The following is a 13,922-nucleotide window of genomic DNA, read 5'->3' as shown; positions in this document are numbered from 1 at the left end:
GACAGGAGAAAAAATAAGATGCATTAACTCTCATAAGGACACACACACCTCAGACGCATTATGCTCACATGACTCATTTGGATATATGCAGGTCACTCAGAAATGTAATGCACGTTGGACCACGGAAGAGCAGCTTCTCGCGGTACAAGGTATGGGGGGTCCTTGTGGGCTTGCAGCTCTGGGGCCTTTAGGAAAAGTCATGCCTCACCCCATTCCCATCCCACTGCTTGTGGGAGTGTGTTGGGTTCTGAATGGTCAGAAAGTACAAAACCCCAAAAGCAGCAGGTTGTCAGAATTCTACAGTTGGGAGGTATTCTAGTCTTGGGGGGGTCCTGAAAAGAAGAATGCAGAATGTCCATAGCCACAGGCTGCTGGCTGGATGACTTCAGGTATCTTGGGACGGGTGACAGAAGGTGCAGACTTCTGGATGACAGGGTCATACTGGACTTCTTGGATCAGTCATCTACGAAATAGATCTCCGTTGCTGCTTTTTCCCACTGGTATAATGCATTAAGATAGTGCCTGCTGTTAGAAGCCCCGTATGTTTTCTTATCTAGATAACGGAAGGGGTAAGTCTCAGTTGTGTGGGTTTTTCAAAGTTGTTTTTCCCCTGTATTGAAAAACAATGCTCTCTTACATCCTTAGCCATCAGGAAATATGGCCGAGATTTTCAGGCAATCTCAGATGTGATTGGGAACAAATCAGTGGTACAAGTGAAAAACTTTTTTGTAAATTATCGACGCCGCTTCAACATAGATGAAGTTTTACAAGAATGGGAGGCAGAACATGGTAAAGAAGAGACCAATGGGCCCAGTAGCCAGAAACCTATCAAGTCCCCGGATAATTCTATCAAGATGCCTGAGGAGGAAGACGAGGTAAATCTGAAACAATAGGATCACTGCCAGGTTCATGCTCGATATTCGGTTTCTTCTTTGATGGCCTTTCTTAGCTGTAGAAATATTTTTAGCTCTCAGCTCTGTCAGTGACTTGACTTTTACCTATAAATACCATAATGTGAGTGTTGACGCCAGTTAGTTTTTGGTCACTAGGTATATTACTCACATTTTAATTCCTGTACAAACTCTTAATTCCATCCTGGTTTCCTCCAGTCACAGTATATTCCACATTACCAACATTCCTTAGATCGAGTAAGAACTCAGCCATAAAACAGTTAGTTGGAAGTGCCTTGAACAGCGTCAGTCAAGCTCAGTCATATAAAATGCATTGTCATCTCAATAGGAGGTTAATGAACTTACTGGTGAATCGGCACAGCTAGCCAACCAGGAGCTCCTGGGTCTGTCTCTGCTGTCCCAGATCATCCAGACTTTGATGCTGTTTGGGGCTAATGGCTTTAAATATTGATGGGGACAATTCCAGGTTCTGTGGTTGGCTGGACCTTCCAGGCTGGTGGCTGACATTCTGGCAATCTCCAGGATAGCTGCACCGATCTCCTCTGCCGACTCGGCACAGCTTAGGCAGCCAGATTCCTGAGGCTTCACGGCCCCCTCTGCTGTGTCCCTGCTTCCTGGGACAGGGCTACCGGCCATTTCCCTAGCTAGTCTGGCCAGCCCTGCTACATATATTTACCCCCAGTCCCACAGAGGAGGAGAATGGGGCTAGGCAGAGGTTAAGAGTTCATTGCCAATCACTTGACATTTGAGTTTGTTCACTGACACGGAACTCCAAGGATTAAATGAGCTTTACAGGAAGAGTTACTTTCTCATCAAAGCCTCTTCCAGACCCTGGTAGGAATGATTTGAAATTACCTAGTTTGTATTGTCTGTGCTCCCCCTTTACTCTAAGAGGCTGGTTATAAAAGCTGCCCAGAGGCCCCCCTCCCCACTCCTGACCTGAGCGCACAGAGTGCCTCACGAGGGAGATCTGCACACCGCGCCCCCTCCGCCCAGCATGCCATAGATGGAGCACTCTGTGCCTCTGCACCAACTTGAAAGGCCACAAGGTACTTATATCTGTCAGAAGGGTGTTAAAACATCCTCGTTTTGTTAGACTCTTTAGAGCTTTCTACCAGAAAATCTTTGTGATAAGTTTACAGGACTTATATTATCAACAATGTGAGTGTTTTCCTGAGCCACACGCATGCATGGCCCAGCCTGAGACCCTGGAACCTAGCCAGCATGTGAGCAGAGAGAAGGAGTTTGCAGCTTTTAGCAGTAATTCTTGTCCCAATGCTAGTTGCCACTTTAGCAGCAAATTAACTTCCCTCAGGTCCTACACTCCAGAAGCACTGAAAGATGAGAATTACCAGGGAAGGAATATTAGAATTTGCAAGAATGACAGCTTCCGTGTGTGTTTTTCAGCTTTAGTCCCAGGAAGCAGAAATAATAGGAAACTTTAGCTTTCTTCCTTCTTCAAATTTAATCAAAGTGGGTGTTGCCAGGGTTAGCCTAAAAAATGTCATAAATTTGGGACCAAGGGCCATCACCAGTGGGATGGCGTGTGAGTTCTTCCCCATGTATTTTCCTCCCTTTTCTTAAGCGTGGTTCATTCACTGACAGTACGTTTCTTTCCTTGTAGTCCAGAAGGGCCGTTCTTCATGGTCCATTCACCATGTTGGTTGTACATCAAAACATGCGCACAGAGTCCTCTTCCCAGTCTCTGGGAGCATTGGCTCACCCATGACCGCAGCTCCCACCAAGTAGCACATCTTCATTTCTCTCTGGTGGTTATCTTCCATGTGTCTGTTTGCCCAGCCTTCTCTTCAAAACCAGCACTGTGACCTGACGTCTCTTTAACGTATGATCTTCATGTTGTCTGTAAACATTCTCACCTCCTCAGTCATTTGAGTCTCTGCCGTCACACACCTTATTGCCTTTTCTTTGGCTCCTTCCTTCCTGAGAGAGCAAGAGCAAGGATGCTCACAGGAGAGGCAGAGGCAGAAGCGGGGCTCGACCCCGGGGCCCTGGGACCGTGAGCTGAGCCCCCGGCGCCGCCGTCCCTTTCTCCAAACGCTCCTTGCCCTCCCAGCCTTCCGGCTCCACCCGCTTTTCTCTTCTCTGGATAGCAGTTTGCAAAAGGAAATCGGTCTGCACAGGGACCGGCTGCTTCTGCGTCCGTGAGGGGCCTGCGGGAACTTGATAGAATGTTAGTTTATCGTCTGGCCAGTGCCCAGAACTGGGTGCCCCTGTGATCTCTCGTTGTGTAGCCTGTGGATTCCAGCAGCTAAGAAAGAGGTCTGCCAGCGTCCTGCCCACCCCTTCTGCCCTCAGATTTTGTGTGTTAAATGTAGCACAGACAGGGAGGAGGACATCAGAATTGCCAGCAGCTCCAGTAACGTAAGGGCCTGTTCGCTGTAGGCTTTATTTCCTTCAGGACTGAGAAGGGAAGGCAGCCCACGGGTTTTGAGCCTTTGAGATTGAGAGTTCTCTGAGGTGGACAAGGGTGCAGTGCAGAGCAGGGGTGCGTGCGTGTCAGAGCGGGTGGTGGGGATGCTGGACAGCACTGGCTCAGAGGTAGAGGCTCCCTCAGAGTTACAGAGTGGCTTGAGTGTGTTACTAGTGAGGGGAAGTCGCCCGACCTAACTGTTCCCATAAACGGGGATACCGCCCGAAGGAACCGCAGTTTTCAGATTCGGGGTTCACAGCCCAGTGGTTTCCATAGCAGTAAGACATCACGAGGGTGGCAGTGAGCGCTAAGACACCTTGTAACTTTCTGGCTTGGGTCTGGGAGTCAGTTTTAGTTCAGAAATGCCTTTGAGGCTTTTAAAGAAGATCCCGCAGTCTTGGCTCTCCTGGGTGTCGCCGTGTCCCGGCGCGGGCCGGTGGCTGTTGGCTGAGGGGGGTAGGTGCCACGGCTTCTCTCCAGCCAGCGCTGACACGCCTGAGTGCTGCCTTTGGCCACGCACTGTGCCGACAAGACCTTTCCAGGGATTTTATCTGATCCTGCGAAGTAGACGTCACTGTTGTGTCTGTTCTGCAGATGAGGAAACAGAAATTGGAAAAGAAGTAACTTATCCAAGGATCCACATCTAGAAAGTGGAAGAGCCAGGATTCGAGCCTGAGATATCTGGCCATGGAGGCCGGCCTCTTAGCTCGTCTGCCGTGCCCAGGCCCTGCCCTCAGGAACACGCATGCGTGCGAGATAGACAGGCAGCCCACACCCTCTCCCCCTGTCTCGCCACACCAGAAGTAGCAGTTTGCGGTGTTCACCTGCTCTATGATTCTTTTTTTTCTTTCCCCTTTTCTCCTCAGGCTGCTTCTGTTCTTGACGTCAGATATGCATCTGCTTCATGAGAAACTCTGGTAGCTTTGAGCACTTGGTATGGACGACTGTGTTATCCAAGATATCAGGTATTACAAGACATCACCTAGCCATCTGCATCACATCTCTGTGGACAAGCAGCTATTACCAAAAAAGGCATACACTTCCAGTCCTGTGCTCCATCTGCCTTAATTCTGTGCTCGTTCCTCCTTGTGGCGCCACTTCCCAGAGAGCCCCTTTGCATCTCTCACACTCTGCCTAAGTGCTGGGGAGTCTTCATGGCCTGCACGCCTCCTGTGACTCTGGGGACCCCTCCCCAGTCGAAGCTCCTGAGCCCCACCAATGGCAGCTCTGCCCAGTCAGCAGCTTCTTCAAACAGGTAGTCCACTTGGAAGGCACGACTCTGTTCCTGCATGGCCTGCAACTTCTACTTTGTGCATAATGTAATTTTCAGAGTGACTGTGACCCTGTTGGCCTTTTAGAAAGTTTCTCTTGTTCTTTTCTGAGGCAGCCACCTAAGTGATATCATGCTCCTTTGGAAATCACAGTATCCTGGCAGACTGCATTATAATCTCCATTGTGCCAAACATCCTGAGACAGCTCACATTTCCCCAAACGTTGGGTGTAATTATGGTTTGTAAATTTATCTGGCTTAAATCTCGCCCTTCTCCCTTCCCAAGTGGTAGAAAGCTCATTCACAGCAACTGTCCTTGGACACGAGCTTAAAGGGAACGTGGACCTCAACACTTTCTGCCTTCAGCTTTCAGCATTGTAATCCCAGGACGGGAGCCAACCCTGTCTTTTTGGATCCCCCCCACCCCACCATCCAACTCCAAGAGATGCGGTCCATACCACTGTACCTGGTGCTTGTGCATTGGAATTGGTGCCTTCTCCTTTTGGCAACCATGTTATCAACCCTTTTTCTGTTTTAGTGTCTTATTTCTTCTTTAAAGTTTATTGCTTGCCAAAGATAACATCACTGAGATTAGGAGACAGGGGAGAAATTGCTGCAGATTCTGACAGAGTGCAGATTTTAAATGTCAGGTTAGCTCAATAAGGGTATTAGAATAGCTGGTGAGGGTTTTGTAAAAGCTACACATTGTGTGTTCCCCGTTCTGTTGGTATGCCTGGCCTTCTACATGTCACTCCATACAGCTTTTTTTGTCCTTCATATACTGATGTGATCATATAAACACCATTCTTTTCTCTTTTAATATTATAGTACAGGACAGAGAAGTGATCAGTTTATTGGCTCTAGTAAGACCAAGACGAAAAGAAACAATGTACAAAGTGGTCTGTAATGCCTTTTGGTTGGACTGGGAACAAGTTAAATGTTTCTAATAAATGTTCTGAGATTTCCAGAATCACTTATTCTCGTACCAGACTCTGGACCCGCTGCGGGACTGAGGGATAGACTGTCAGACTGCGTTCTCGCGTAACCTGTGTCCCGCCCACGGTCAGTCCAGCCTGCACTAAATATGTTGAAGGAGCTTTTGTTGTTGTTGTTTTGCATCATTTAAATATTTTTCCTGCTTTCAATACCAAAAAGAAAAAAAATGCAGATGCTTTAAGGCACAAACAGAATTCTTAAGAATTTAAAATATGCAATTAAAATTTGATGTGTTTTGACTCCCAAGCACCTTGGCCCCCCCCCCCCTTTTAAAGTCAGCTGATTGTCTCTTTAGGAAGAAGGTCAGCTAGAAACCTAGACTGTTTGGAATTGTATGCTTTTAGAAATCTGGAGAAAGGTCATTCACAAGGGGAGTAAAATGGGACTTTCCCGACTTTTGTCATCTTGTCCCCTCACAAGGGTGTCTGTGGGTCAGGTAAGAGCGTGTGAAGAACGGCGTCTGAGGAGGCCAGAGGGCAGTCACAGCTTGCTGCTCCCACCTAGACGGGGTAGCATAATAACACTAGTCATGAGGTAGGGTTTGTTTGGGCTTGTATCGTAAGCCTGCTGTGTAATTGGAAAATGGCAGGTAAACCATGGAGAGGAGATGGCCAAAGTTTTGCACATCGCTTAAAGGGGACACTAGGCAAGAAGCGAGGCCGTAGGTTCTCTTTGCTTCTCAAGGCCTCCTTCCTCTTTATGGAAGCAGCAGGCAGTTTGCTGCAGTGGGTCTCGTTCTGCCAGCAGATCTGTTCCTCTCTGCGTGCCCGGGCAATTCTCCTTCTGGCAAGGCGTGAAAGCCCCATGCTGGTTCCTAGGGAGCGGGGCAGGCAGCACGGCAGGGGCGCCGGGCCCCTGGGTGTATTCTGCACCATCCCCTCACGGGCTTACCCGGTGCTGAGGAATCACTGCGGCCAGTACCCGAGGCCGGCCACAGCAGCCTGGCGCTGGCTTTCTCCACCAGAAGGGGGCGTCGTTGTTGTCATTTGCCAGAAGGAAGAAGGTTTTTGCCAGACTCCTTCCTTGTAGTTTCAAGCATAACGTAGCACTGTGTTTTAAACTCTTTCATTACACTGTCTTTTCAATGATGTTGTAAATGCAAGAAATCACCTAGCTTTAAAAGCTGAGTGATTGATCTTATTTATGTGAAGCCCCTTTTTTAACATATCAAGACTTCGGTGCATCAGCAGGTCGTGTTTGGATGTATAAGGGTCCACAGTGACAACTGCTTCGGATGCAATGTTCACTTAAGCTTTGTCTTCTTAAAAATTGATCAATGTGAATGTCATAATTATATATATATTTTTGTGGAAAATTTCTCCTAAGTATAAGTTATTGTGCAAAATATAGTACCATTGAAGCAAATGATAGTTTAACTTTTAGTTTAGAAATCCTAAAAGATATAAATTGTACTGCATATGCATTAAAAGTTTGTTTTATTTAATTTTATGTAGGTGTGTAAAGTGTTAGGTAAAAATTGTTTTCACTTATCCATTTAAACACCTTGTTACTTGAATATTGTGCTGACTGGTCTGAACCAGCGATCGACCCTGTAACATAGCTCTTTTGGCCAGGAAGGCCGTGCCTCAGTTGTGCTCACAGTCAAGTGTTGGTGCCTGCAGGGGCCGGCAGTTAGTGTAACACACCCGCCGCGTGGTCTCGGGGTGTCTGCCCACCAGGACACCAGTTCCTCAAAATGGTTTTTGATAGTTTTTAACCTATACAACCCTTCGATGGTCACCAACCTCTCTAATCAAAAAATGAAAATGAAAAAATTGTTGCGTTTTACAAGCTTACCGTGGTGGACTAATTAAGCAGTTGTTTTCTGTGTATAAAAGTTCCCTCCGATACCACACACCACTCTAAGTGTGCTCACTGTCACTTTAAATTTCAGCTATGCCCTATTTTTGTCTTTCTAACTATCAGATGTACTATTGGTATAATTGCATACCAAAAATAAGCCAAACAGTGCATTACACTAACTGGATCCCTGCTGACGGAGCCGAGGAAAGACGGAGCCAGCTCACACAAGAGCCTCGCTTCCTCTCTCGTCCAGCCTGCATCTAAGCCCAGTGACCCAGGATCCAAGCTTTCAGTATCAGGTGAAACTTGGCTTCACGTTGACTCAAGGTAGTCAGCCAGTCTGAATCTAGTGGTCTTGTGCAATGCTCACAAACAGATTCTCTCTCCGCCCCTCGCTGGCCCCCTGCAGCTTTCCCTCTTACACTAAAGCACAATTGCGGCAATGTTATGATTCCGAAGAAGGAAGGTCCGTAGAGTCTATGCATGTCGTGTGATAATGAGTGTTTACAGTCACCTTCTCCGAAAACTAAAATTCTTACTGGAGTGGATAGTATTCCATTACGTAGACCTATCAACTTTGCTAAGTGCTTTTTAGATTGCTTAAAATTTTTCAAGATTTTAAAAGATGTATAAGGTTAAGTTTGCAAATATAATGGAAATGCTGTATATCTTTTGAAGTGATAAAATCCATGTTGGAATTTTAAAGAAAATATGTTGTAATAATGCTGTTGTAAGTAATATTTTAATGTCTCTTTTTGCCTGTTTTCTATATCAGCACACTCATTGTGGTGAATGTTCATAGCATTATAATTGCTTAGCCATTGAATGATAACATTTGTTAGTGGAGATTGAAAAATTTATTTGTGAAATTCTGCAGAATTCATTTTTCTATTTCTAATATTTGCTGAAGTTAAATAAAAAATTTTCAAGCCATTGATGTAATAAAATACGAGACAAAACCATTTTCTGCACCCTCCCCTTTCCATCAAAGCAGTGCTCCGGCGCTAATGCATAGTGGGGTTTTGCTTTGGGCCTTGGGGTTTCAGAGCGTAGACACCCCCCAGAACTACACCCTTGGAAGCAGCCACGGATGCCTTCTGCGTGTAGCCTTTGGCTCGCCTTGAACTGCATTTTTTTCTTTTTCTTTTTTTTTTTTTTTTAATGTACGATGAACTTACAGTTGGGACCAAGCTGAGGTACATGAATTCATAAAAGTTGGCAGCTGTTGAGGGCTTGCTTACATTTTAAGGTTCAGTGAGAGGACATTTTTTTCCCCATTAGTGGTTTTTCTCTTTTCAGCGTGACCAGGCTTGACACCTGGATGCTGGCCTCTGCATGGCCCTGGACTGTGGCAGTGAAGAGGCGGGCTAGCTACCGCCTCGTCACCTCTGGTCTGCCGAGAGTGGACACAGCTCTGACCTCAGCACCTCCGAGTGGTATGAAGAACACTCTGAGCACCCACCTACTGGCCACCTCTGCCATCTCCTCTTTTGTAGCCAGAATGTAGGATCTGGCTAGAGAACTGCTAGAAAAACCTGGCTTCTGAATCCAGCGTTGCTTCAGGCAGCAAATTTAAGATATGCAGATGGGGTCCCTCTCTGTGTGGGACTTGGCAGAGGGTAGAGGCGGGTTTGCAGGACACCTGTGAGAGTTCCTCCCCCAGTCACCACGCTCGGCGTCACAGGAGAGGGCGCCGGGTGCTGCCGGAGGGTCTCTGGGTGGGTGACACCTGAGGGTAGCACCCAGGAGGGGCGGACAGGGGCTCAGAGGCCACCACGCGTGACCTGTGGAGGTGCCTCGTGGTACCGAAAGCACCCTGGGCTGTCCTGCCAGGAGGTGGAAGGAGGGAAACTGAGGGAGAGTGCAGGCGCAAGGAGAGGAGGAGAGGAGGGTCAAGGCTGAGGAAAGGAGGTGGCTCACTGTCAACGGTGCTGGATGCCTGCCAGGATGGGGGCCGAATGGGCCGCTTGGGCTTGGCCTCCGTTGCCTTGCAAGTGCGGCCAGCACTAAGGGAAGGAGGTGTGGAGGGAGTTAGGGCAGTGCTGAGGGGAGGGCTTCCAAAGGCTGGCCTAGACCACCACACCTGTGCGGGCCCTCAGGCGGCGGGGAGACCTGGCTGGGGCCCGACACCAACGGTGCGTGAGGAAGCGCAGGCCCCGGACGCGTCTCGCGCCCCGTGGCCCCTGGTCTCAGCCGGCGCTGCGGCCCTGCTCCCGCGGCCCTGCTCCCGCGGCTGCAGCTCCCCGCTCTCCTGGGCGGGCGGCCGTGGGGGCTGGGCCCGGGGGCAGCCCCCGCGGGCTGCGGTGGTGACCAGCTGAGGAAGGTCCCTGTCACTTCTCGTTCCCCGCTCCTGTTCCTGGGATCACGTTCAGAATCAAACCCTCCTCGTAGGCGCTGCTGTCCAGCGCCCTCGGGGCCAAGAACACGCGGAGGCGGCAAGAGTCTCTCCCTGCCGGCAGGTGTGTCCGGGCTCCACAGCGTCTGTGCAGGGGGGAGGCCTGGAGAGCGCTTGGCAGCCCGTATTTCGGGAAGGGGCGAGGCAGCAGCCCTCGCCGCCGCCGCCGTCTCCATCTGGAGCGCGGGCACTGAAGGCCAGCCTGCTGGTCCCGGCGCCCGTGGCTCTGTTCCCCGAAGCCGGCCCCAGGGAGCGCGCCGCACGGAGCAAGCCCAGCGGCCCCCTGTCCCTCCTCCTCGGCAGTTAAGACCCCGCTTGTTCCCCGCTGCGGCTGCTCCATTGGGGGCCGGGCGAGCTCATGGGCCACCCCAGCGGAACGCGGCCCCCAGGGCAGGCTCCCTTCCCCCTCTTTCCGCTCTTCCCTGGGCCGTTCCCCCGCCGGGGCTCCCGTTAGCCCCCGGGGCCTGCCCGCGCTCGCACCCAGGCTCCGCGCCTGTGTCCGCCCGAACCTCATGGTGACCCAGCCTGAACATCTCTGCCCTGCTCCTCCTCGCAAGGCCGCCGTGTACGCGGGGCTGTGTGTCTGGTCACCTACCTCCTACCCCCATTCCTCCTGCCAGCGACAGCTCGAGCCCTTCCTGGGCCCCTCATCTCGTCCTGACACCCCTCGGCCCCCAGCCGTGGTCAGGGCTGTTTGCTGCTTAGAACATCCTGTCGTCTAGAGAAACCCAGCCCTGCGTGCGGCTGCTGCGGGACCTTTCTGCCTCGGGAACGTTCTGTGCTTGTCTCGGCTGCAGTGCCTCCCCCTGCTGTCTGGCCCTGCCCCCCCCCACGTCCACCTTTCTGCACTTACCTCTTTGCTGGGCTCTTAAGAAATGGCTTGAAATGTTTCTTATTCTTTGAAGTAGGAGAGCGCTGCAGGGGGGTGGAAGGCATGCGGTGGAACGGGAGTCCCCGCCCTGCACCCCTCCGGCCGCCTGTCCCCGCTCCAGGCACAGCCTCCAAGCACACGGGCAAACAGCTGTCCTCGTGCCTGCCTCTTTTCACCTGACACACCAACATCTTACTCTTTCGACACGTCCGTGCCCCTGGTGGCTCCACGGTCATCTGGTTCCGGCCCTCTGGTTAGGACTCTGATGATTTCTTTGTCCTGTCGGCAGGTGCTGAGCAGAGTTACCCTGCGTGGTGCCGGCCGACTGGGAGTAACCGTTTGCTTTTGCCTACCTGCCAGCGGTGGTGTAGGATAAATACCTAGGATGGGAGCTTCTGGGTCCAAAGACCTGCTGATGCTCACACCTGCCGCAGACCCTAACATCGTAGCAGCTTCTCCTTGCACTTCTGTCACCCTTGCATCCTTGCCACACCGTGGTAACCAAGCACTTGATGGGAGGTGTTTGCTAAGCTCTTCAGGGCACTGGGTTGTCCAAGATCCCGGCCCCAGGTCTGGACAGGCGCTGGTGTCCCCTGACCTCTCGCTTGCGTTGGGCCCAAGGAGAAGCTTTGCTGAGGGGTCTGCTCATGGTGCTTAATCAATTGAAAATAAATGTGGCAACAATCAAGTCTTATATAGTGGATAATCATGTGTAGCAAATTATTTGTGGTTTTCAGTAATAATTGCTTTATTTATTGAAGATTGCCTTGCCGCTCAAGGACAAAATATGCTTTCTTCGATTTAATGCTCATAGCCACCTTCGGGTAGAGACCATCGTCCCTATTTTATAGGAGAGACCAGGACTGCCCGAAGAATGCCTTGCCCGAGCTGCACAGCCACAAGGCAGCAGCCGGGCCCTACTCCACTGTGTGGCCTCTGTTCAGACTCCAGGATGCGGGCTCCCGTCCTCGCTCTGTGGTGGCACCTGTCGCCATCTCAGTCACTCCCTCACCCCTGCAGGCCCAGCTCCTCACCTGTGAAGCCAGGGTGGCACCCTTTAAAGGGTGACGAGAGGAGCCGAGGTCATGTGCAGAAACACTTCGATCTCTCCCAGTTGACTGGTGGACGAGACACCAGATCCACGGCCCCGCATCTGGCCCTCCTCCTCCGCCACGACCTTCCTGGTCCTTCCTCCCCCTGTGGCCCTGGGCGGTCCAAGAGGACTCACTGCCCCCTCGCCACCCTGTCCTTTTCCAGGCCCTTCCTCAGCGGAGTGACCCCTGCTGCTCTGCAGCCCCGGGATACTGAGCCCGGTCAGCCTCCCCGGCAGAGCTCGGACACAACTGGGCCTTGGTCCGGCCCTGACCCCCGACGGCCCTGACGGCACCTGCTTAGGGAACACGGCCAGAGCGACGGCTCAGAGTGCCCGCACCTCGTGAGGTCACTTCCCCTACCTCCAGGCTTGCTCCGCGACGCCTAGTTCAGCGGAACCTCAGCAAGTGTGCCGGGAGCACCGGGGATGGCCTCCCCTTGCTGCCAACAGCTCTGCCGTGGAGGAGCTTGGGACAACCACGTGGACACAAGGGACCCGGCAGACCTGTGAGTGAGGCCCGGATCCCCGGGGAAGTGGCCAGGACGAACCCAGCCCAAACCACTGTCCCACAGCACAACAGGCGTGTGCAATGACTGGCGCTAGGCCACTGACTGGGGAGTGGTTTGCAGCCCACAGGAGATACTGAGCCACGGGAAGGGGCGGGGGGGGTGGGGTGGGCAGGGGCATCTGAGAAGGTTCAGGCTGCAGAACAGGGCCAGGCTTTTGTGGGGAGGCGGCAGGCTTTCTTGCAGTTGCTCTCAATAGCCTTCCAGGCTAGTAAGTCTGGGTCCTGCTGGCTGATCGCCTTTTTCATTAAGGGGATTCAGGATCGAAGTGCTTTCCCTACTGCCCTCTCCCCTCGTTCCTTCCACCCGCATTCTCCTTTACTTCCTGCTCTAGCCTGTGTGTGCCTGGAGCATCTTCTTTCCAGCTTTGAAGCCAAATCATGCCTGGCTAGAAACTGGGGGCTTGGATCCTGTCCCCAAATCACTGTGACCTTAGGCAAGCTTTAATCCCTCCGCATTCTCTCCCCCCCCCCACCGGGAAGAGGGGGGCATTCCCTCCCTCTTGGGGTGACGTGGTAGGGAGGTGGCCACCCAGCTCCCTCCCTGACTAAATGACAGATATTTCCCCTACTAACCTGGGTCGGATCCTAACCAGGACAGAATGAGGCTGGGGAACGTCCCAGGCTTTCTGGGAGCAGCCAGTAGGACTGATGTCCTTACAGGCCTGTTCAAGCAAAGTGCCAAGGCCAGCATGCTCCACACAGCCCTTGGGCACCCTTGTGACCCAGCAGCAGGATGGGGAGCGGAGCTGGGGCTGCCTTAGAGGCAGCCAGCCTGGAGCCTGTGGCCCAGGCCCTACTCTGCTGCGTAGGGTTGGGGAGTCATTCAGTTGCTGGGATTCGTGGTCAAAGGAAACTGTGCCTTGGGTTCATTTGGTTGTTAGCAGGTATTTACTGCGGCCCTGGCAGAGTGACTGAGCAAGACAGGTGAGGTCCCTGTCCTCAAGGAGCACACTTTTGGGGAGACCAGGAAGTAGGAACATCCACAAAGCCAAGATAACCACAGGCTTCCTGTGATTGGATTAGTTGGCTAGGCTGTGACGGACCAGAGAGTCACCACTGGCCTTGTCCCATCTCGGCCCAGAGTCTCCTTCCCTGTGGGGCGTCCAGGGAGGCCCTGTCAGCAGCTTTGGTTTGACTTCAGGAGATGGAGCCCATCCTGCCAGGAGCATAATCCATCCACGAGCCAAGGTTTAGTACTTAACAGGTTTAGCTGCTGAATGGGTCCCAGGCTCCCAGCAGTGGGAAGGCAGCCCTGGACATGAGGCATGAAGGCAAAGGTAGGCAGGTTCCCGGCCAGTGCAGCATGACCTAGGCTAGGATATGGACCTGCCCTTCCTCACATCCCCACCTCTGAGCCCAGCTTGTGGTCTCTGAATGCCATTTCCCAATAAAAGGAACAGGGATCTTTGGAGAAGTGGCTGGTTTCAGCTATGGCAGGAAGTATACAAGGAGACTGCCCGAAGAAGCACCCAGAAAATAATGGGGTTGTATCTAGAGGACATGAAAGCCAACACAAAATGCCTCCTACTGGCCTAACATGGACCAGCTTGCCATCAAAATCATAATGACTGATTGAAACGCGGC

General features: G+C 51.9%; 1 protein-coding gene across 1 annotated transcript in view; it reads left to right on the top strand.

Annotated features, from left to right (window-relative positions):
- The window catches only part of RCOR1 (REST corepressor 1), a 117,095-nt gene extending 108,755 nt beyond the window's left edge, over positions 1-8,340 (top strand). The window contains exons 10-12 of the mRNA XM_028099901.2: positions 92-149; positions 646-875; positions 4,209-8,340. Of these exons, the coding sequence (XP_027955702.1) occupies positions 92-149; positions 646-875; positions 4,209-4,250 (330 nt within the window). The 3' untranslated portion in view covers positions 4,251-8,340. The remainder of the gene's footprint in view (positions 1-91; positions 150-645; positions 876-4,208) is intronic.
- The last annotated feature ends 5,582 nt before the right edge of the window (positions 8,341-13,922 follow it).

This window comes from Eumetopias jubatus, unplaced genomic scaffold (assembly GCF_037043125.1).
Source record: "Eumetopias jubatus isolate StellerSeaLion01/CBP00866 unplaced genomic scaffold, mEumJub1_p1.0 scaffold_7, whole genome shotgun sequence".
In the NCBI taxonomy this organism is placed as follows: Eukaryota; Metazoa; Chordata; class Mammalia; order Carnivora; family Otariidae; genus Eumetopias; species Eumetopias jubatus.
The sequence above is the reverse complement of the archived record's forward strand: the minus strand, read 5'-3'. Positions and strand labels throughout refer to the sequence as shown.